The sequence below is a fragment of the Mustela erminea genome, chromosome 18, assembly GCF_009829155.1.
Source record: "Mustela erminea isolate mMusErm1 chromosome 18, mMusErm1.Pri, whole genome shotgun sequence".
In the NCBI taxonomy this organism is placed as follows: domain Eukaryota; kingdom Metazoa; phylum Chordata; class Mammalia; order Carnivora; family Mustelidae; genus Mustela; species Mustela erminea.
In genome coordinates, this window is record NC_045631.1 from 56,839,673 (window position 1) to 56,863,045 (window position 23,373).

Below are 23,373 nucleotides of genomic sequence, written 5' to 3' on the forward strand. Positions count from 1 at the left end.
GAGGGGAGAACACTTAACCCCCAAGAATGAACAATACAGAATTCAGACCTTTACCACCCACCTGCAGGGGGTCCTGCCAATGCCCCGGACCCCATTCTCCCCTCCTCACTGACTCTGCTTCCACTTGGGCAAAAGTGGGGAAAAATAAAGTGCTGGGACCCAGTGGGGGTTAGGAGCAGACACACACATAACTTGCTGGTCATTCTGGGAAGGGGGCAGATGGCCAGTAAACTTGGGATTTAGAAAAGCAGTGGTGGGATGAATTAAGCCAAGGGCCCTAATTGGCTCTGAATTGGACCTTCAGCTTGGAATGTTTCTCACCCTGGCATTTTAAATAAAAGGAACTCTCCCGAAACCTAATGTCAAGAGACAAATCTTGTCCTTTCATTTCTTAAGTCCTTTGCTCAGATAACGGCCGCCTCAACACCAACAATTCTGGAACAATAAAGACACCCCAAATCAGTATTCCTTTCAGGCCACCCAAGGAGTTTCTAACACACAAAAGTACTCCCTTTTTCACTTTTCTTTGATTAAAAAGGGGGGGGGGCGGTGGGAGAGAAAGAAGGGTGCTTAGCAAAAGAGAAAAAAAGAGAACGAGTGATCAAAAGGGTGTGGGGACACCAAGGAGGCCTGGCTGTCCAGTACTTACCACTTGTTTCTGTTTGAGGGGCTTGACGCAGAAAGTTCCATCTGTGTGCTGGAATGAAAGAGGACCGTTATGACCCGAAGGAGGGCGAGAAGGCACAGGTGTTCTTGGTTGCTGCCCTCGAGTATACACGTGTGGGATTACAGACGCTTCCCTCACACCCGCAGGGCCTTCCAAGTATCCAGTGTGACCTTTCCACTTTAAGAAGAGGAAACCGAGGGCTCAGAGCTGCAGGCCACGCGGCGAGTTGGTAGCAGGGCTGGCACTAGACCCAAGGGCAGCCCCCGGTGTGAGGCTCCTTTGGCTTGACCACAGCCTCTGAGCCGGACCCATCCTGCTGCAACTCAGGCAGCAGCAAACAGGGCAGCCCGAGACCCCACAGGAAAGCCAGTTAAACGTAATAAAGCGAGGTCCCGTAAAGTTACTCACCTTTTCGAAAGTGCCCAGCAGTACATGGCAATGGCCAAAATACTCTGAAAAATAAATAAGTAAATAAAGGCACATGGTTGAGGAAGAAAGCACAAGACCACACCTCGCTGGCCTTCTACCTTCTGCCTTCTACCTTCCCCGATTCCCTGTGCCCGGCGAACCGCTGCTCCGGGCTCTGAGAGGGGCGCATTCTGTAATCCATGCTGCTCTCGCCCGCCTGAGGACCCAGGGACCCAGGGACCGCCTGCCCGGGCCCCACGGAGAGGGCCTGTGGCTCGTGCACCACCAAAGGGCAGCATGTACAGCGGAAGAAGATAAAGGGCCCGTTACCGTCCCCTTCATCCACCACGGCGTGGACCACTAAAGGGTAAACTTCTCGGTCCAGATCAAAGCCAAGCTAACGGGAAAGAAAAGGAAAGAAAAAAGGACTTAGCGTGTTGAGATGACACAGTGTCCATCAGGGAGGGAGACGTCGTCAAGAGGCATTGAGTCACCTGTGCTCTCGTTCCTCAACCTCGTGACCACCTGAGTCTGTCCCGTGGGGGGCCCCTGTCTCTTTCTAAAGCCTTGTGGCTATGACACCCTCTACCTTCGCAGGTTCCTTGCAGGTTCCTGGCTTTCTCCAAGTATCTGAGGTGAAGGGGCTCCTTTGGAACAGAAAAGTTAAGGGCGCTGGGTCTATCTTAAGCGTGTGAAGGAGTCACAGGGCTGAAGGACAGTTTGGTCTCCGAGCATGGGGGACAGAGGACCTGCCGGCTGTAGTCCGGATGAGGCCCTAGGTCCCTGTTCCTGTGCCTCTGCCCAGGAGCTTGCTGCCTGGTCCCAGAGCCTCTCACCTCCTCCTCTGCCCACTCGGAGGGGTCCACGGTGTGGGAGGGCAGACAGAACTGCTGGCAGACCCCGCGCTTGTAGTGCACCGTTTCCGACTGCAGACTGTTGTCTTTGGGGATGTAGCTGTTGAGCAAAAAGCGAAAGTCAGTATCTGGCCCAGACGGAGGGACCAGTTCCTCTGTCCCACGCATGCCTGGTCTCAACATCAACAGGCTCTAGGGACAGAAAAGGATAGGACAGAAAATATTTCCTTCATTGTCTGTTTCCTTTGCTCCTGCTCGATCATGCCACTAAACTTATCTATTCAACCCACCATCCCCCAAAAGGCAGCTTAATGGATGTTTAATAGCATCTTGATGACATAAAAGGTTCCGCTGCCCCTTGCCATGACACATGACAGCACAGTTTGAAGGGAAAAGGTGAAAAGGTGGAGGCTCTGGAGAAGAAAACCCAAATTCAGGAGCCAGATTTCACCTCGTGGTAGAAGAAGATTTTCTTCCCTGGGCGAGTGGGGGACGTGGACCCTCGCCCGTCTGGGGAGGACGCGGCTCACCTGGTCTCTTGTTCTCACCTGGCAATCCCATTCTGGAACTCTTCCGTGGCTTGGTAGTAGATGGTGATGGCCACCCGGGCGTCCGTGTCGAAGGTGAACTCCACGTTGTAGTGGACCTTAGCCCCGCCGGCCTCTTCTCCAGCGGTCTTCACCTCCTCCGCACACCTGGGAGACCACAAAGACTCAGCACTTTGCGGAGAGCAAATCAGTATTTTTAAATACACACACACACACACACACACACAGACACACACACAGACAAGCACACATGTGTATTTAAACTTACTGCGTTATGAGCTTCTCTCCATGCTCATAGACTTAACACCCACGTCTTCATTCTGAACAACGGCGGAGTTCCTCAAGACCACTACGGGGGGGGGGGGCATTTTGGTGGTGCTACCGTGAACACTTGGGCATTGGCCAGACCCCCTTTTGTTTTGTTTTGACTGTAATCAAAGTTTCTACTCACATAGTTTCCACAAGGCTCGTCACAAAAGCAGCAGGCCCCACCCGTCCCCCTCCTCCTTTTCAGAGACCGCCTCGACCTCTTCCCGCTGACCATTTTGGCATCCACTGTGTGTTCCTACAGAACATGCTTGTGTGATTCTTGACTTCAGTTTCAGGTGTTATCCGTGGACCTCCTACCACGGGAGCCAGGATTTCTTTCTCTTCCCTCAAGTGGCCCCATAGAAGTACGCCCCCTGCCCCCAAGTGTATACATCATGATTCCAGGAGCTCAGCACCTTTGTGTCTGCATTACTGGGTTTATATTAACATGATCAGCTTAGCCACAGAGTGGTCGCTGATTGTCTTTTCCTGCGCCAGCTTTTCTTGGAGTCTGGGCTCATTTCCTGCTTCAGTGGCTCAGTGTCCTGTGTCCTTTTCACTCAGCCACACCCTGGTCCTCTGCTGGCTGGTTACATGTCTCTCTCCACGTTCAGAAGCACCAAGCGCTGCGTGCATTTTGTCTTCTCGAGATGCTCTCTGGACCCCAGGCCCTCTGAGCCTGCACACAGCCTCTCAGAACCAGCCTCCCCCATGACCCTGGGGAGGGCCTGCCACCTCTTTCCCACATCTCCTGCCTTCTTCCTCCGGGTACGCCTGCCGCAGGGCTCCTCTTCCACTAGCCTCCTGGAAAAGGATGTGTTGGAGGGATCCACTCCTTGAGAGATTTTACTCTCCAGTCACACTGCATTGAAAGTCTGGTTGAATAAGGAGTTCTAGGGTATAAATACTTCTAAAAAAGACATTTGGAGCATTGGCGCATTATCTCTCAGCTTCTGGCGTTGCTCCCAAGAGGAAGCCATTCCAATCGCTGATCCTGTTTTCCTCTGATGTCCGATCTCTGCCTTACCACCCACTGGGCTGGGCGCTCCAGGGGTCCCTGCCATTTGGAAACTCAGGCCCTCTGGTTTGGGGAAGTTTTCTTAACTTACTCAGTTGTTAATGGTGATCTCCTTCCTTCTATATTCCCTCTTCTCTTTCCAGAACCATTAGTTGCATGTGGGACCTCTATTCTTTGTATCTTTCCTCTTTTCTGTATCTCAACCTTTTGGCCCCACTTTCTGGACTATTTCGACTTTTCCTCTTCTGTTTCATTGGCTTTTTCATTTCGGCTACTACGTTTTTAATTTCTGAGTCTTTTTTTTTTTTCCTGTTGGTTTGTTCTGCCTCTGTCTTTCATATTATAGGCATTCCTATGCATCTAAGAATCTTTGGTTGTCTGCTCCTATTTAAGACATTTAAAACCCCAGAGGCGCCTGGGTGGGTCAGTTAGTTAAGCGTCTGCCTTTGGCTTCGGTCACGACCCTGGGGTCTTGGGATAGAGCCCCACGTCAGGCTCCCTCATCAGCGGGGAGCCAACTTCTCCCTCTCCCTCTCCCGCTGCTTATGTTCTGTCAAATAAATAAATAAAATCTTAAAAAAAAAAAAACAACCACTGATTGGAACTCTGAGTACATGGTGTGGTTTGGAGACCCTGGGCTTCCTCAGGGCCCGATCTGGGTCTTTGGAAGAATCTCCAAAGCCATTCTCTTTGGTCTTCCTGTCCGGGAGGGTCCTACTCCTCAGAGACAGTGTTCCTCTCTTTGGACAAGGGCCTAGGGGCAGAAGATGTGAGAGGGGCAGGCTGGAGGGTTCAACATCCAGGTTCCTAAATTCACTTAACCCCCATTTTTAGTGCTGAGCTCAACCTTAGCTGTGCCGGGGTCCCCTGAGTCCGGAGTCTGTGTTTTAACTTTTCCACTGAGAATCGTCTGCCGGCCTTGGGCCGGGGTGTGGGGAGGGACGCTCTGGCTGTGCAGCGTAAGGGAGCGGATCTGACGGCCCCTTCGGCAGGCTTCCCACCAATCGTCTTCATTTTCGCCTTCCACCTCGGTGTCCAGAGCTCCTGGTACTGCCAGTTCCTGAGCCCTTGAGGGTAACAGTTAAGTGGGTGATTATCAGCGTTTCCTTCTGCTCACTCAGGACTCTCACCCCCTCGGCCTGCTAAGTCATCTAACACCGGCCTTTGTCCTCGCCCTACACCACACTGCCGGTGTCCTTTCTCAGCCCCCCAGTCCTTCTGGATTAATCCTCTCAAACAATGCTCTTACTGGCGGGTTTTGACTGGAAGCAAAAGATGTTCAATCATCCATCTTTCCCTGGAAGTCTGTGACTCAGAATCTACCCTATTCCTGTAATCTCGGAAAAAAGAGCAAGAACGCTCTTCAGTCTAACTGTTAGTGAACAGCAGGTGTTTTCTCTCCCGTTATCTTGTTGAACCTTGACAACAGCCACGAAAGGTGTCTCTACCGGTGGGAAGCCTGAAGCGGGAGGACGAGTGTGATCGCGGTGCTCGCGGGCAGCTGGGAAGAGCTGGGAAGCAGCCTGGTCTTCGGCTTCCAGGCAGGCGGGTTCAGCTAGGGCCTCCCAGCACGGCATTTGCTGGAGCCCCGGCCCTTGAGCCACAGCCACGTGTGAGGAGAGAGAAACAAGGTGCAGTCTGGCCTCGGGAGCCTCAATCCATTCTGCTGCCGCGGGGCCCCCCAAGGGAGGGCGAAGGGCCCCAGGGAGGGCGAGGCCCAGCTGCGGGCAGCTCCCCGGCAGAGCACCTCCCTCCACGGCTGCCTGGTCCCCAGGGCGGACTCCAGGGCTGGGGGAATAGTTGGGGAAGCAGTCAAAACTTCAGGGACAAATGAAATATAAAAATGAAGACCGAAGGACAGACAGTAAATTAGCGGTTGCTTAGGTCCGGAAGAGGGTTTTGGGGGACGTGTGGACTCACCCCCAGTGAGCTCAGGGTCTCTTCTGTTCTAAAATTCAACAGTAGTGATGATCGCACAACTCTGAATATACTAAAAACCACTGGATTGTACACTTCAAAGGGCGAATGGTACAGCATGTGAGTTATACCTTCATGAAGTTATATTAAAACAATTATCTGAGAGGAATAAACTTCCTAATACTAACAGGACTGACATCTTCCTTGTCCATTTAGAGAAAACTGGGACCTGTGATTTGCCCTTACCAAATCTGTCTTCCCAGGGCACCAGAGAGCGCCTCAGCAGACTGGCCTGCTACTCGGAGCAACAGTGTCAAAATTACACTGTCGTAGGGATGGCACAGAGAAGGCAAATGTTGACGAGAATTAATACTGATGACGATTTAACCAATCAGCACTACGAGTTCCTCAGAGGGAGGACACAGGAGATGACGATGACGAGTAAATGTAAGCAGTAAAACAAGGATTTTCTATTCCAACCTCAAATATCCCATTTTCTCCTAGGCTTGCTGAAGCAGCTGCAAAATTCAGTTTTTCCCTCAATAATTCTTTTTTTTTTCGGGGCGCCTGGGTGGCTCAGTGGGTTAAAGCCTCTGCTTTCGATTCTGGTCATGATCCCAGGGTCATGGGATCGAGCCCCACGTTGGGCTCTCTGCTCAGCAGGGAGCCTGCTTCCTCCTCTCTCTCTGCCTGCTTCTCTGCCTACTTGTGATCTCTGTCTGTCAAATAAATAAATAAAATCTTTAAAAAAAAAAATTCTTTTTTTTCTTTCTTTCTTTTTTTTTTTAAATCGTAAAACAAGGATAATAAGGACTGCTTCCAGGAAAGGAACAAGTCCTCCACAAACACAGACGCCAAGTTCTGAACAATCTGGATGCGGGGAGACCTAATCTCCGTGGACAGGGACTGCTCGGTCACTGCCGGGGGAGGGGTTCACGTTCCTAAGTCCCGGGGGGATCAGACTCTGCATCTGGCAGAAACTGCTTCCTAAATCTCTGGGGGGAGTTGGCTGTGCTGCACGTAGAACCTGGGTGAGCCCCCCCGCCCCGGGGAACTTACTTTACGAGTCTCAGCGTGTCCTTCCGGATGTTGACCAGGCTTCTCAGAGTCTTCACAGGCTCTTGGGGAGGCGGGGCAGCGTAAGGAAACTGTCAGAAACAAAGTGGGAGGAGGCAGTGTGTTTAGAGAGATGGGTAACTGTCCCCCACTGGCACAAAGCTTCAGGGCTGACAAAGAACCGCCTTTCAAGGTGAGACAGGAAGGCACAACTCTCCTAATTAAGTGACGACACCGAGACCCGACATGTTAAGTGAACTTGCTCAAGGTCACGGCCAGTGGGCGAACGGGGATTCGGTTTGGCGTCAAAAGGCCTAGGTTTATCTGCTTTTTCCACTGTAGGCAGCTTATTTGAGTCAGCATTCAAAATGTGGATAGCTAATAAAAACTCCTACTGAAGTTCCAAATACCAAAGGACACACTGTGGCCGAGTTAATCACAAAAGGCTTTTCTATCTGACCTGACACAACAGGGAGCCAGACCTGCAAGGTTTTTTCCTTCCGTGAAGCCACATGGTGTCTTCAGCATTTAGGAACTGCAAATAAAAGAGAACCCCATCCTGTGTACAGAGCTGAGGCTGCAAACAGTGAAGAACAAATTTTCCCCCGCAGCTGGTTATATAAAGCAGAGTTCTTGAACATGGGAGCCAAGAGCTATTTTGGGGTCATCAAAGGTTTATGATTGTCTGTCATTTACCTTACACTTTCACTCTTTCCCCATTGGGATGGGGAGTTGTGGATGATGAAATTGAGATACGGAGAGGGACACAGTACAAGACTTAAGTGGAGTTTGCTTTCAGACAATTAAGAATGATTTTTAAACGCTGTCAGTATTGTTCTAGCGTTATCTGGACAATAAACATTTTTAAAATTTTTTATTTTATTTTAATTTATTTATTTTAATATTTTATTTATTTATTTGACAGACAGAGATCACAAGTAGACGGAGAGGCAGGCAGAGAGAGGGGGAAGCAGGCTCCCCACCGAGCAGAGAGCCCCACGTCGAGTCCTGGGACTCGATCCCAGGACCCCGAGACCATGATCTGAGCTGAAGGCAGAGGCTTAACCCACTGAGCCATCCAGGTGCCCTGGACAATAAACATTTTTTACACAAAATTCCGAGAAAACCCACCGGCCAGTCTTTGTAGCTTGGCGAAACTGTAGTATTCCTACCTCCTAGCGCTGGGATTAGAAATAGGACACCCACATGATCCCCTAACTGTACCTTCACAGATTTTTGCTGAATGTGGTTCTTTTTCTTGGGAAACATAATTTAACCTAAGGTACATCTGATTTTATGTGTTCAGTATGATTGTTGGTAATTCACTTGCATGAATGAGATGCTGAAGTAAACACATTAAGTCTCCGTTACGCGTGTTTAGGTCACCCACTTTGCGGGTATCATACAGCAATACTGACCTTATTCATTGATACACTACACGTATATTCTTTTAAAATATTAGGACTGTTCCTTTTTCTAATTACAAAGTAATACAAGTTCAAGCAGAAAGTTTGAAAAACACACAAAATATAAAATTGGCTACAATTTCACCACTTGGCAACACTAAGGTTAACTCTGTAGGATGTGTCTCTGCAGACAGGCGTCTGTCCTCGCAGCCAGCCATCTACTCCCCTACCCTCCTCTGTGTCTAGGCACAGTTTCAAACTGTGCCCACTGTTTTATTCTCGTTTTCACTTAGAAAGATGTGGTAAATGTTTCAAAAGTCTATAATCAGACAGCGTTATTACTACATTGGAGAAAGGGACATCGTTTATTTAATCAGTTTCATAGTACTCAATGTTTTCCATTGGCTTTACACTTGTTTTCTTCTTTTTTTGCCGATACAGATGTTGTGGTGAGCGTCTTGTTCCTCCATTGCTGCCTGCTTGTCTGATTACTTCCTTAGGACGAATGCCTAGAAGTGGAATTACTGGATCAAAGAGTAAGCATATTTTTAAGACTTTAAAAAATATTTTGCCAAATTGTTCTCCAGAAAGCTGATTCCAATGTTGCTCTCCCACTGGCAGCATATGAGGAGGCTTTTCTATAGGAAAGCTGCAATTTCTAGTTCAGATCCTATCTGTGACCCGTTTTCCCCACCCCCCACTTTCCTAGGCTGTCACACTAAAGGAATTTAAAACAATTTTAAAATAAGCTTAAGCAAAAAGTAATTAGGCAAGAAAATCCGACACAAATGCTAGTCTATTCTAAAGCCAAAATAAATGACTTTGGGATTAAAATTTTTTTCTGGAGTAGCAAAGTTAATCATACTCATTTACACAGGTACTTGGGAGTTACCCATAAATCCTACCTGAGTTTAAAAAAAGAAAAGATGATTCTTCTTTCATTCTTTACCCTTCCCTGCCCCCCAAAAAAGAAAAACAAAAGGAAAGGGAAAAAGAAAGATGAGAGTTCTTTGCCTTCTACTTGGAGTAATCCTGGAGCTTCCATTCTCTGTCAGAAAGGTACTGGACCTTGAAGGTCTGGTCCATTAGTCTCTGAGCAGATCAAACTTCATTCCTTGTGCACTAGTCTTTACCTAAAGCCTGTGTTCATTACTGAAAAGTGAAACAGAATTCTAGAAACTGCATGTAGATATCCTTCATGAGGCTGTTCAGTTTCTGTAGCCCAGAACGGTGTCTGAGAAACGGGAAGGCACTCCATACGGCCATCTTGAGCTTGAGGCAAGAGTCAGGATTGACCTTACACAAGGCCTGGCAGTCTTCCTCCACCCGTGGGCCTGGGGGTGGCATGTTTTGTACAAGATCGAAAAGGCCATTTCTTCCCCCTGACTGGCCTAGTTGTGTCGGAATACTTGTATCTGGGAGAAAAAACTCTGTTTGGTCCTTCCTTGTCACCACTCATTCTCTAACTTGGCGGATGCTTACTGAGTATCTATGACGTGCCAGGATCAGGCTGGGTTCTTTAGCTACGTACTACTTCATCTTACTTTAACTGTGATAAAATACCCATAACATGTTCACCTTCAGCATGTTAAGCACACAGTTCTGCGGCCTGCAATGTATTTACAGGTCATGCTATCATCACCACCCTCCACCTCCAGTTTCTTTTTTTAAAAATGTTTCTTTGGGGGCGCCTGGGTGGCTCAGCGGGTTAAGCCGCTGCCTTCGGCTCAGGTCATGATCTCAGGGTCCTGGGATCGAGTCCCGCATCGGGCTCTCTGCTCAGCAGGGAACCTGTTTCCCTATATCTCTCTGCCTGCCTCTCCGTCTACTTGTGATCTCTCTCTGTCAAATAAATAAATAAAATCTTTTAAAAAAAATTAAAAATTTAAAAAAAATGTTTTTTTTAAAAGATTTATTTATTTGACAGAGATCACAAGTAGGCAGAGAGGCAGGCAGAGAGAGTGGGGGAAGCAGGCTCCCCGCTGAGCAGAGAGCCCGAAGTGGGGCTCGATCCCAGGACCCCGAGATCACGACCATAGACGAAGGTAGAGGCTCAACCCACTGAGCCACCCAGGCACCCCACAACCTTCAGATTAAATACATTCTTCTTTGGGGTGCCTGAGTGGCCCACTTGGTGAAGCATCTGCCTTCGGATCAGGTCACGATTGCAGGGTCCTGGGATCGAGCCCCATGTCCAGCTCCCTGCTCAGCGACGGAGTCTGCTTCTCCCTCTCCCTCTGCCCCTGCTCGTGTGCACCCTCTCTCTCTCAAATAAATAAATAAAATCTTTTTAAGAATAAAAATAAATTTAAGAAATACATTCTTATTTAATATGTTCAACACTAAGAAACATGTTTGCCGTGCACACCAGACTGTCAGGTCCTCGAGGAGCTCGAAAATGGGTTGGTTGATTAGATAAACGAAGAATGTCAGGACTGACATCCTCATTTTTCAGACAAAAAAACGATTCTAAAGATTTGTGTAATTACTGGAGATCCGGGGCTAACGAGTGGCAGCGTCAGGACTGGAACCCAGAACCGGGAATTGACTCCAAAGTCATGGCTTTCCACCATGGCAGCTGCCTCAGCTCGTGCAGGGGACGCTGCTCTGATCCCGCGAGTTCTCCAGGAGCCTGAGCACAGCGCAGAGAGTCTGACACTTAAACACTCACTGCAAAAGATACCAAATCCTGTTCAGGTTCTGGAAGCCAGTCACAACTCCGGATTATATCCTTATGCTTAGCCAGCAGTTCAGACAAAAGCACACCTAATACCGTACTCTTTTCACATTTTAACTGGAGTATCTAAGGTCTTAGAGAAAAGCTTTCTTGGAGCACAGCAGGACAAAACCCTTTAGTTTGTAAGATCTAAGAGCACCGGCAGAAGACACGAACGTACGTTCAGGGTACACTGGTGCCAGAGAGCACTGACAGCAGCAGAAGCGGCCGTGGCTCACCTCCTGCCGAGCTGCTCAAAAGCGTGGCACTGATAGATATTTCTAGAACACAGTGGTTTCTCCGTGAAACTCTGTTTAAAGAACAAAGATGCGTACCCATCCATTCAACACCCGCACTTTGCCCTGAGTTCCGCGCTGCAGCTGGGATTCGGTGAGGGCGCAGACCCCCTCTCTTGGTTCTGTCTGTAGGGGCCCAGAGCTGCGATAGCTTGTATCTGGGCCATCACCCTCCCAGGACTGGCCTGCTGTGTCTGTACTGAAATTAGCCCAAGTCTCAAAATCATTTAAATCCTGAACAACTCAAGTCCAGGACAGGAGAATAGTACAGGCTCAGCCAAATGCATGCTTTCAATGGGCCCCAGGGGACTGCCCATCCAGGTTCTGCCTGAACACTGAGCAAGTAAGTTCCTCTTCGGCCTTTTATCCCAGTGTTCATCCGTTTCCTGTTACACTTGCGTGACACTGGCCAAGTGCCACCTAGTGGCCGAATGAGGAACTGCATGTTTAGACTGAACAGAAGGTGAGCGGCTGAGCAAGTTTGTGTGTGTGTGCACATGTATCAACCATGTAGCCTAGATAAAAAAAAAAAAAAGAATTTATTTATTTATTTGTCAGAGAGAGAGAGAGAGAGAGAGTGAGCCGGGGGAGCATCAGGTAGAGGCACAGGGAGAAGCAAGCTTCCCATCGAGCAGAGAGCCTGATGCGGAGCCTGATCCCAAGACCCGGGCACCATGACCTGAGCCGAAGGCAGACACTTAACCTACTGAGCCACCCAGGTGCCCCGTCCTAGATTTTTTAAACCATTCTAATTTCAGATATTTTGTTAAACCACCCCAATAGATGCACTCAGATTTTGCTGTAGAAAATATGATCACAAAGCCTATGAGGTTATAAAGTATCTTATTTTGGCTGTAAATTATTGGGCAATTCCCAGTAGTCTATAAAAAGGACCACAGTCATTCAGAAAAATAACTAACTTCAGGGCGCCTGGTGGCTCAGTCGGTTAACGCCTCTGCCTTCGGCTCAGGTCATGATCCCAGGGTCCTGGGATCGAGCCCCGCATCGGGCTCTCTGCTCAGCAGGAGCCTGCTTCCCCTTCTCTCTCTCTCTGCCTGCCTCTCTGCCTACTTGTGATTTCTCTCCCTGTCAAATAAATAAATAAAATCTTAAAAAAAAATAACTAACTTCAAAAAAAGTTTTTTTTTTTTTTTAAATAAAAACACAATTCAGGGCACCTGGGTGGCTCAGTTGGTTAAGGAACTGCCTTCGACTCAGGTTATGATCCCAGAGTCCTGGGATCGAGCCCCGCATCAGGCTCCCTGCTCCTTGAAGAGCCTTCATTCTCCCTCTCCCTCTGCCTGCCATTGTGCCTACTTGTACTCTCTCTCCGTCAAATAAGTAAATAAAATCTTTTTTAAAAAAAAGACACATAATTTGCTAACATTTTCTATTGGCTTCAGGCCAGGTCATATACACATGGCAGCCCAGATATGGCCACTGGGGGCTCCTTTAGTTGGCTACTCTGTCCTTTGCAATGCCTCCATCATTTTTTTTTTTTTAAGATTTTATTTATTTGACAGTAGATGGAGAGGCAGGCAGAGAGAGAGAGAGAGAGGGAAGCAGGCTCCTTGCTGAGCAGAGAGCCCGATGCAGGACTCGATCCCAGGACCCTGAGATCATGACCTGAGCCGAAGGCAGCGGCTTAAACCACTGAGCCACCCAGGCACCCCTGCCTCCATCATTTTGAGAGCACGTCCTTACTTTCTAGGGCCACAAGATATTCCAGGTTAATCTCATGTTTTTCTCCATACCTGGAACTGATCGTGTCTCCAAAGAGCCCGGGTTGTTTTTAGAGAAGTCTACTTCTTACCATTATGTACTCACTAATCTTTCACTAATGAACACTTGATCTGTTTCTAGTTTTCACTATCATAAACAATGATGCCATGAACATTCCTTGAAAGGAATCTTAATAGGAAAAAAGGCCGAAAAGTGGGGGGAGGGAAGGGTGGAGGAGAAAAACAAATTAAAATGCACTAATTCAGTTTTTATTTTGGAAAGAAAATGCTCCAAATGCCAAAACCCTGCTTCCAAAGAGAAAGGAGATCATTTTAGACAATCTATAATTAAAATAGAAAAGTACTCATTTTATATATTAGCAGATATGTAATATTTGTGCCAAAGAATCAAATAATAGTTACTATGGAAACCAACATCTGGGGTTGTATGAATAACTCATTTACAGCACTATGTGAATGCTTTCTTTTATAGATTATAGGGCTTTTATATTTAAATTTCACTTCCTTTTCACTTGGTGTCTGCTTATTTTCTCAGCTTTCTCTACTTCCCCTCTTCTCAGATGTGTAGTGTGTCCAAGACTTACCAGTGGGTATTTTTAGACTGGTGATGCTTTAGAACATTTTCTTAAATCAGCGTCAGGGGAGAACAGTTTAGTCTTGGCTTGAACGCTGTGAAATGAATACAAATTTGCCTATTTAACCAGCTGCAGCCCTGAGACAGACTGTATTGTGCCTGCTGTAGACCAGAACGTCAAATGTGCTATATTTACAGCAGTAAAACCCCTTTTCACTGATTTCTCATCCAATCCTCGTGGGAGTCAATCACCAGTGTAGAAAGACCAGTGATCACAAAGCTGACAACATGCAAGACACTCCTCTCACGTATATCAAAGATGGGAGGGAGACACTAAGAGGGTGTCACAAGATGACCTTAACACAAAGATGCTTGGCGTCCAGGTTTGGTTACCAAAGGAATCAATCCAAGAAGGCAGTCTATTTATAGTCTGTTAACTCCTCCGCAAGGTCCCCTGGCAGGAAGCCCACAGGACCAATGTCATGGCGATGTGGCATCACATCTAATGTTGACCTTTTCCAAAATATTTATACCCTATGATGAGATTATTTTTAATTAACCAATCCTCTCCAATCACCCTAATAGGTGATAAAAAAAAAAAAAAAAGCATGAAAAATCCACTGCAGAGTAAAGCACCCACCATAAAATCACACAGATCTGGGTCAATGACCATTGCTGTGTACTGCTTTGGTGACAACTGAAACCTACTTGACTTTCAGTTCCCCACTGATAGAAAGCTCTCGCCAAGACACTCCGCCCTCCCCCCCCCTCCAACAGGACCCAGATAAAGCCCAACCCACTCATTCTGTGCTTCTAAAATAAAAGTACCTTTCTGAAGATGAGCTGTTTTTAGATAGAAAGGATTTTGCTTGACACCAGAGAATTTTAAGGGGGGGGGTTATAATTTTCCCCCTTCTAAAAGGGAAAATAGAAGTGCTTTTATTAAAGTGGCACAGTCATCTTTTCCCTCTGGCAAGTTGGTAAATAATGACTAATGGTCAGAGAAACGACTCCTTTCAGACAAGCACTCCATTCTGAACGCCTGACTTCCAGATTTCATCTGGTCGAAAGACTCATAACCTAGCTCGCAAGTAAGAATCCACTTTTAAGTGAGAGATCTCTCTCAGAAAGAGAGTCTCTTTCTGAGACTAAAAATATCCAGGTACAATGGATATATAAAGAATGTGCCCAGAGAGACAAGCACTGGTATTAGTCGAAATAGGTATTTTAAAACATACCACACATATTTTTTTTTCTGTCCCCAAAGAAGTGTATGAATGTCACCGAGTGTTAGTTTTCCAGTCATTTTTCAACAGGCCAATTACTAAGATGGGCAAGAGGAACAAAGGCTTCTTCATTCCTTATTTCAAAAACAAAAAACTGTAAGCTGGTCTCCAAGTTAAAGGGGTCCTTCTGTGCTCCCACTGAAATATACTGACTCTAACATGACATAAATAAGGTCTAAGATTAATTATAAGAGTTGTCAAGTCTCCTCTCATATTCCTGGAGAGAAAATACGCTCTGGCTTGAGAAAAAGGACAACAGTATGAAATGCAGAACTAGGTACGTTTACAAGCCAATCAATGACAGGTTCTCAGCCCTGGTGAGGCCTGGTGAGTTTGGCGAGGCTACCGATTTGCCGATACAGCCCTAGGAAGAAAGCGGTTACTCTGAGTCAGTAACCCTACTGAGTAACAATAAAATAAGTAACCCTTATTTTCTTCAGCTAACCATGAGATTTGGAAACCCCATATAATGAGCATATAATAAAAACCTATGGCGTATGTCTGGGTAACTTTAATTTCTAAGTTATTAATATTATGATCCGGATTCTGCAGCTAATTTAACAAGGTGACATTTGCTCCACTCTGCCCTGCTAAACTTCTAGAATTTTTGAGAGCTCTGTCTCTTCTTCAGCCAGCTTTAACAGCAGCGACTACCCAAGGTTATAGAACCCAACTGAACTACCTAACTTGGCTCGTACGAAAGCCTTAGCTCATTTAAGTGTTCCATATAGTGAAATCTAGCAGCTAGAACTATAACCTTTATAGGCTGAATATAGAAGGTAAATCTCAGAGACAAAATGCACTCCAGCTCCAAGGTCGACTTTTGTCACTGGCTTCCCTCTCATTCTGTGTTCCAACCCATCCCTTCCTTGGCCTCCTACTTGAGATCTCCACCTCTCTCCATGTCTGTCCCCTGTCCCTTCTCTCTCCATGTCTGTCCCCTGTCCCCTCTCGGCCCATTCTTGCAAATCTCCACTCCTTCAGCTACATCCTTTAAAATCTCCAATTTTCCCTCTTCTCAGCAACTGTGTCTCTAGGGCTCTTCCTCTTTTTACTGATTTCCCCCGAGCTATCAAGACCCTGATCTTCTGATCGCCTTTCAGGGCCTGTCAGGGTGATTCCAGTTCATCCAGAATAAACAGTTGTCCTGGCATTAACCATAAGCTTTCTGAGACTAAAAATAGCCAAGTTCCACGTTTCAACATAGTACAAGACAAAAGATGGTACAATGGATATTAATTCCCCAAGAAGCAAGAAGTCACATCTCCTAACATCGCTAATCTGACTCCTAGGTTTGTAATTCTTGACCATTAATACAAAGACTCTTTAAGCGTTAGTTAATAACCTGTTAAGAAAGCATAGCTCCCTAATTAAGTAGGAAGTCAAAAGTTCAGCAAGGATTTAGTGACTGGCTTCTAATAAATGAATTATGGAAAAGGAAAGATATATAGTGGGTAAACCTGACAGACACCACTTTGACCAAGTGATCAAGGTCACCATCAGCAGTACTGAGCCAGGCTATCACGTACCTCTGAGGTGATCAGAGCACTTCCCCCAAATCTGTAGCCCTGGTGTGATCACGAGAAAACACCCAAAAACCCAAACCAAGGGAAGTCCTACAAAATACCTAAGAATTGTCAAGGTCATGAAAAATAAGGAAAAACCAGGAAACTACCCCAGATAAAAGGAGATGGGACAGGAGGTGATGTGGAATCCTGGATTGGAAAGAGAGACATGAGTGGGAAAACTAGTGTGGTCCTAATGAAGTCTGTAGTAGTTGATTTCCACCCCCCCCACCTTTTTTTTTTTAATTTATTTGGGTTTCTTTGTGAAAAGAAAGTTGAGTAAAGTCTGGAGTTTTTTAAAAAAAGTAGTAACGCACCCATGCTAATTTTTAGTTTGGCTGAACGGACCAGGGCTGTGTAAGAGGTTATTCAGCAAGAGAAATGCTAAGATACGCTGGAAAGCAGAGGACCTCACAGTAGAAGGTGTAGGTCTTGGCTCTTGCACTACTGGTCATATAATTTCCAACAAATCACTCTACCTCAGTAAGTCCCCACTTCCTTACCAGTAATATGTGCTTCCTATTTGTACCTCATAATTTGTGAGATTAAGGGCTCTATTAATCAAGGTCCAGTTAGAAAATAGAAACCACACCAATTATTTTAACAGAATTTAAGATAACGCACTGGTTCAATGGGCATTAGAGAACGAAAAAAAAAAAAAAACCACAAGAAGGGGACCCTGAGCTGACAGAGAGTGACCTCAGGAAGCAGCTCCCTCCCCTCCAGGGTGGGGGAGAGGTGGAGGTTATCTGATCTCAGACACCAAATGAACCTGGGACTCGGAATTTCTCTTTTCCTTTTTAAGTATAGTTGATAGAAACTGAAGACGACACAGACCAATGGGAAGACAAATGTTCCACGCTCGTGGATTGGAAGAATTAACATGGTTACAATGTCCGTATTACCCAAAGCAATCTACCAATTTGGCACAGATCCTATTCGATTTCTGAGGGGGACCCTTCTGCTCCCACCCCCTTCCAGCACCCCCCGTTGGCGGAGTCTGGCAGCACTGCGGGTCATGGGGAAATGGGACCCCTGGGCCCCAGCCCCAGCATCTGGGAAGGTTAGAGGCCGGCAGACAATGGCTTAGCTATTAATTATGAAATAACTTTGGAGACCGTCACCTCTGCCCATGGGTTCTTATTATTATCATTACTTCTGTGAAGGGCTCAGGCCACCCGTGCGCTCTGCTCTTTTCTTTAAACATATGTTAAGGTACCAGTTAGCTGAGGATATACACTCATGGTGTTTCCAGCATTTAAACTGTGAATAAACAGAAAAACGGCGAGGGACTACGTTCTCTTCTTGTATGATAGCAACCTTTATGCAAAGCTTATTAATCAGTGCTGCCTTCTAAAGACTGACTTCTGTGATGACTGAGGCTGCCATCTGACCTGATGGGCCCGGCAAGGCCATCTTACAGGTGGCAATAGGGTGCTTCTTGGGGACGCTAGTCTGAACATGTAGCAAACTGTTATTGGACTCAGGAATCTTTGACTTTTATAGAATTTGTAGAAGAGTTTCATTATAAATTAAGGCCACCATGCACCTCTTTAAAATCTGAAAAAAACTAACCAAATTTTTCTTTGAAATGCAACAGCAGTAAGCATAGTTTCCCGTAAGGCGGCGTGTCCGACGACAACAGGAAACAGGGGTGAGAGTGTACCCTGAGCTCCAGTATGTTTCAAAGAAATTTCGAGGAAATTCCTACAACACAGATGCTTTAGTTTCACTGTCGAATACCACAGCAGATTTCTGTGTGCTGGTTTGTTAAGAAACGGCACTAGCCAACAAACCACAAGTTCAAGTGTTGTAGAGCCACTTTCCAAGTCAGCAAACTTATGTCATAAAGTTCCTTTCTCAGAGCTTCTGTGAAACTGTACAATGCGTGTATCAGGTCCTCCCCGTGTGTGCGCATGTGTTTGATCTTCCTGTGAGATTACAAACTTGAGGGGAAAAATTCATGTTGCACTTGTCTTCGTATCACCTAGAGTGATTAGACCAGAACATGGAGAAGACCGGAATAGGTATGAATACATCAGTGAGGTCTTCAGAAGAGCACAGAAAGGGCCCATGATGGCTCTCGGGATCCTATCTGCCCCTCAGGCTAAGTGGCAGGCTAGCACCGAGAGTGTTCGCAGAATAACTAGAAAATACATGCCGCCAAGTGTTTTTTAATAAACTTTTAAAAACTTAAGTTTAACTAGGAGCTAAGAGTAGAGAATGGAAAAGAGACTATTTAATAAAGTGATGGCAACACCAGGAGCTAGAAGACCCCATTTCAGGCCTTGATTCTTGCATTTACTGATCAGTGAGACCTCGGGGGAGTAAGTTATCTTCCTGGGTATCAGTCTCCTCATCTGTAAAATGGGATTTATAGCCCTCGTCTATCTCCGAGGGTAATTAAAAATCAAATAAGAAATGTTTTAAGGTTCATACAGTGCTATGAAAATATTGGTGATCATCAGTGATCACTTGTGATTTTCATTAGTGATAACACTATCTTCTTTTTTTCAAAAAGATTTTATTTATTTATGAGAGAAAGAAAGAAAGAGAGAGATACGGTAGGGGGAGGGGCAGAGGGAGTGGGACAAACAGCCTCCATGCGGAGTGCAGAGCCCGATGTGGGACTCGGTGTTAGGACCCTGAGATCATGACCTGAGCTGAAACCGAATCCCATGCTCAACAGACTGAGCCAACCAGGTGCCACAATAACACCATCTTCTTTAGAGAATTCTACCTGTAATACAGTTGCAAATGCAAGAAGACCTCAGATTTGAGCGGGCTCATGGCCAGACCCCCTGTAATAAAGTGAGTCAAATCAATGGGGCATGAAGGGAACAAATGCTGTTAGGGGTGCCTGGGTGGCTCAGTGGGTAAGCATCTGCCTTAAGCTCAGGTCATGATCCCGGGGTCCTGGGATTGAGTCCCACATCGGGCTTCCTGGTCAGCCTGCTTCTCCCTCTCCCACTCCCCCTGCTTGTGTTCCCTCTCTCGCTGTCTCTCTCTGTCAAATAAATAAATAAAATCTTAAAAAAAAAACAGAAAATAAAACTCAGCATCTGCGAACCACAGTAAGATGAAGCCCCATGAAACAAGGACGCCTGTATTTACAGAAATGAACGTGTGAATGATACATTAGCAATTAGGTAAATCTCGCTTATCTGTGAATCCCAAAGCACTTGGAGTAAACAGCATTAGGATGTATCTCATTTTGTTGTGACCCAGGAGAGCTGCTGCAAATCTGCCACGTGCCCTACCGGCATTCAACCTCTCCGGGACAGCAGGCTCTTGGGGAGACATAGAAATTCCTACCACGGTGACTAGAAGGCTCTTTTGAGGTTCTCAGCTTATGACTGGAAGATATGGGAGAAGCAGTGGGAGACACTCTGTAGTGTGGAACAGGAGGTAAGCAAGGTTGCGGCCCTGGCGATCTAACAACCAGGACTTCTACGACATGACCCCGAACAACCAGGAGCCACTGAGGAAAACCAAGCACAGGACCGCACAACCAGCCTGTGTCCTGCAGGGAGACACACGCACTCGCTTCTGGGGAAGCCCATGCATTGGTCAGGCTGCCCTGCACCCCACGAAGCACCCCCGTGCACCCCAGCTCTGCAACTCTCTCCGTGGTGCCTGCCCATGGGCAGGGGCTCCCTGAGCGACGCTGAGAGCAGGCCTTGGAGACAGCACTGGCACGTCTATGAACCACGATTCCTTTCTCTCTTTCTTTTTAAAGATTTTATTTTTATTATTTATTTGAAAGAGAGAGAGAAAATGGGAGTGGGGTGAGGGGCAGAGGGAGAAGCAGACCCCCTGATGAGCAGGGAGACCAACACGGGGCTTGATCCTGGGTCGCCCTGGGATCATGACCTGAGCCAAAAGCAAATGCCTAACCAACTGAGCCACCCGGGGCCCCCCCTACTCCTCCATTTTTTCCTTCTTTTTTAAAGATTATTTATTTATTTATTTGACAGACAGAGATCACAAGTAGGCAGAGCGGCAGGCAGAGAGAGAGGAAGGGAGGCAGGCTCCCTGCTGAGCAGAGAACCCGACTCGGGGCTCAATCCCAGGACCCTGGGATCATGACCTGAGCCAAAGGCCGAGGCTTAACCCACTGAGCCACGTAGGCCCACCGCTTTTTTAAAAGTCAGGTTTATTGGGGGCTCCTGGGTGGCTCGGTGGGTTAAGCCTCGGCCTCCGGCTCAGGTCATGATCTCAGGGTCCTGGGATAGAGCCCCACGTTGGACTCTCTACTCAGCAGGGAACCTGCTTCCCGCTCTCTCTTCCTGTCTCTCTGCCTACTTGTGATCTCTATCTTTGTCAAATAAATAAATAAAATCTTAAAAAAAAAAAGTCAGCTTTATTGAGATCTAATTTACATAAAAAGAAAATTCACCATTTTTAGAGTACAGGTCTTTGAATTCTGACAAACACATACAGCCATGTCATCACGATCATAATCAAGGGACAGAACACTTCCATCACCCCTAAACGTTGCTTCAGGTCCTTCTGTAGGCAGCCCCTCCCTGCACCCCAGTCCTGGCAACCACGGATCTGTTTCCTAGTCCTATAGTTTTGCCCTTTCCAGATTGACAAGACACATTCTTCACAATGCTTACATAAAACACCCAAAGGCCTCTGTCAGCTCCCACACAACACTGTGTGCTCCGTTGCCACCCGAGCCTCTCGTGCATGTTAAGAGGGGAGAAGCCAGGCTCGAGGGTTCGAAGGGCAACAAAATTCACTAGGGCTTGGGATGCCAATACACCCTCTCCTGAAAGCAGGATACATCCTGGTGAGATGGGAGCAGCTCTTACAAGTCCCCAAACAGACCTCATTTTATTTTATTTTTTTAAATTTTTTTTTTTTAATTTATTTTCAGCATAACAGTATCAGGCCTCATTTTAAATCGTCCCTGTGTAAACATCCTAGTTTCCTCTTCCATGATGGTACGGCACAGGACAGAACTTGATTTCCTTACAGGTTAGATGCACTTCTGGTGTTAAAGGAAAACAGGAATTATAGTAGCTGGGGCTGAATATAGATGAATAAGAAAATTCTCTTAAAAGCTAAAAACTTGAAGTTTCAATAGGATGTTCTTCTTCCTGTCAGATCTGGCTTGACCTCACATTGAGTAATTCGAGTATCGCGAAATACTGGACTTTTACTGAATCCTGCAGGAAGCACTCAGAAGCTGTGCCGGGCTTCGGATAGGGTTAGGATTCTCTATGTGACCTGAGAAAGCTGTTCACTAACACCACAATCACACTGTAATACATGAATATTTCAGATTGCCACACTGTGCATCTGAAACTTACACAACGCTCTCTGTCAATTATATCTCAATGAAAACACGTAAGTTCAAAGAAAAAGAGACAGCGAAAGGCAAGCAGAGAGTGGGAAGAGACATTTGCAATATATTTATCACAGAAAGGACTCCTGTTTTCTTAGTAGTTCCTTATAAAGAAAGAAAAAGCAGATAAGCTAACAGAGAAACCAAACAAGCTAACAGAAAAGATTGAACTAGGGCGCCTGGGTGGCTCAGTGCGTTAAGCCTCTGCCTTCAGCTCAGGTCATGGTCCCAGGGTCCTGGGATTGAGTCCTGCATCGGGCTCTCTGCTCATCAGGGGGCCTGCTTCCCCCCTCCTCTCTCTCTGCCTACTTGTGATCTCTGTCTGTCAAATAAATAAATAAAATCTTTAAAAAAAAGAAAAAAAAGAAGAAAAGATTTGAACTGGTGCTGCACAGAGCAGTAGTAAACATGTGTAAGCGTGCTCAACCTCATGAATCATTAGGAAAATAAGAATTAATCCTACACACTCACCAGGATGAAAAAGATGTAAAATAGTAGGGACTGGGGACTCTGAACCATGCTGGTTGGAGGGAAATTGGTGTAATTGCGGTGGAAAGCTGCTCAGCGGTCTTGACAACAGCATACTCCCAAGCTGAGGCAAGGCCAGTCCCAGGCACACTTGGAAGATGCCCGCATACACGCGGCCCATGAGATCCATACACCAGGACGGTCTCAGCAGCACTATTCATCGTAGCTCCACACAGCAGCATGCCGAAGGCTACAAACAGTGTGGGTGAACCGTGGGATACCACACACGGAGCACCGCACGACACAAAGAAACAATCACTCTACCTAATGAGACCAGCAAATCTCACAAACGTTCTGCCTGCCAGCGTGAAAGGAACCAGACGTGAAAGGGCACATGTGTATGGTTCTGCTGACCTAACGATCAAATCAGGAGAGAAGACGGGTTACCCTGAGGGGTTGTGATAGGAAGGGGGATCTGGGGAGCTTCTGGGGGTCAGGCCACATTCTAGTTCCTGATCTGGACACTGGTCATAGAGGTGTGTTTGCTTTGTGAAAAATCAAGTGTACGTGTAGGATCTGTTACTTTTCAGTGTATCTGTTATACATCAAAAAGTATCACTTTTATCTTTTAAAAAAGATTTTTACTTATTTATTATTTGATAGAGAGACACAGCGAGAGAGGGAGCACAAGCAGGGGGAGTGGGGAATGGAGAAGCAGGCTCCGCACTGACCAGTGAGCCTGATGTGGCGTTTGATCCCAGGACTCTGGGATTGTGACCTGCGTCAAAGGCAGATAGATGCTTAACAACTGAGCCACCCCGATGCTCCAAGTATTATTTTTTAAAAAGACTTATTTAATCACAAGTAGGCAGAGGCAGGCGGCGGGGGGGGGGGGGGGGGGGGGGGGGGGGGGGGAGGCTCCCTGCCGAGCAGAGAGCCTGACGTAGGGCTCCATCCCAGGACCCTGAGATCATGACCTGAGCCAAAGGCAGAGGCTTTAACCCACTTAGCCACCCAGGTACACACCCAAGTATCATTTTTAAAAATGACAAGCCAGCCCTATATAAATAGATCTAGAATGATCTCCTAAGATGTGCTACTCAATTAAAAGGGAGAGAAAACAAGCGAGAACGGAAGTGAGAACGAGCCGGGCAGTGATGCTCTCACACCTGTCGCCGGCCCTCACT

The 23,373-nt window shown here is 46.6% G+C and overlaps 1 protein-coding gene across 7 annotated transcripts in view; it reads right to left on the bottom strand.

Moving 5' to 3' along the window:
- The window catches only part of RNF157 (ring finger protein 157), a 78,965-nt gene that overhangs the window by 18,496 nt on the left and 37,096 nt on the right, over positions 1 to 23,373 (bottom strand). For 4 of the 7 annotated variants that reach the window (XM_032319797.1, XM_032319803.1, XM_032319800.1 and 1 more), the window contains 7 exons: positions 7,238 to 7,312; positions 6,781 to 6,869; positions 2,478 to 2,624; positions 1,912 to 2,029; positions 1,406 to 1,472; positions 1,076 to 1,119; positions 650 to 697 (listed from right to left, as the gene is read on the bottom strand). In XM_032319797.1, the coding sequence (XP_032175688.1) occupies positions 650 to 697; positions 1,076 to 1,119; positions 1,406 to 1,472; positions 1,912 to 2,029; positions 2,478 to 2,624; positions 6,781 to 6,869; positions 7,238 to 7,312 (588 nt within the window). Of the gene's footprint in view, positions 1 to 649; positions 698 to 1,075; positions 1,120 to 1,405; positions 1,473 to 1,911; positions 2,030 to 2,477; positions 2,625 to 6,780; positions 6,870 to 7,237; positions 7,313 to 22,189; positions 22,429 to 23,373 lie in introns of those variants that run through there. The other 3 variants (XM_032319798.1, XM_032319802.1, XM_032319801.1) reach the window with 2 other exon arrangements.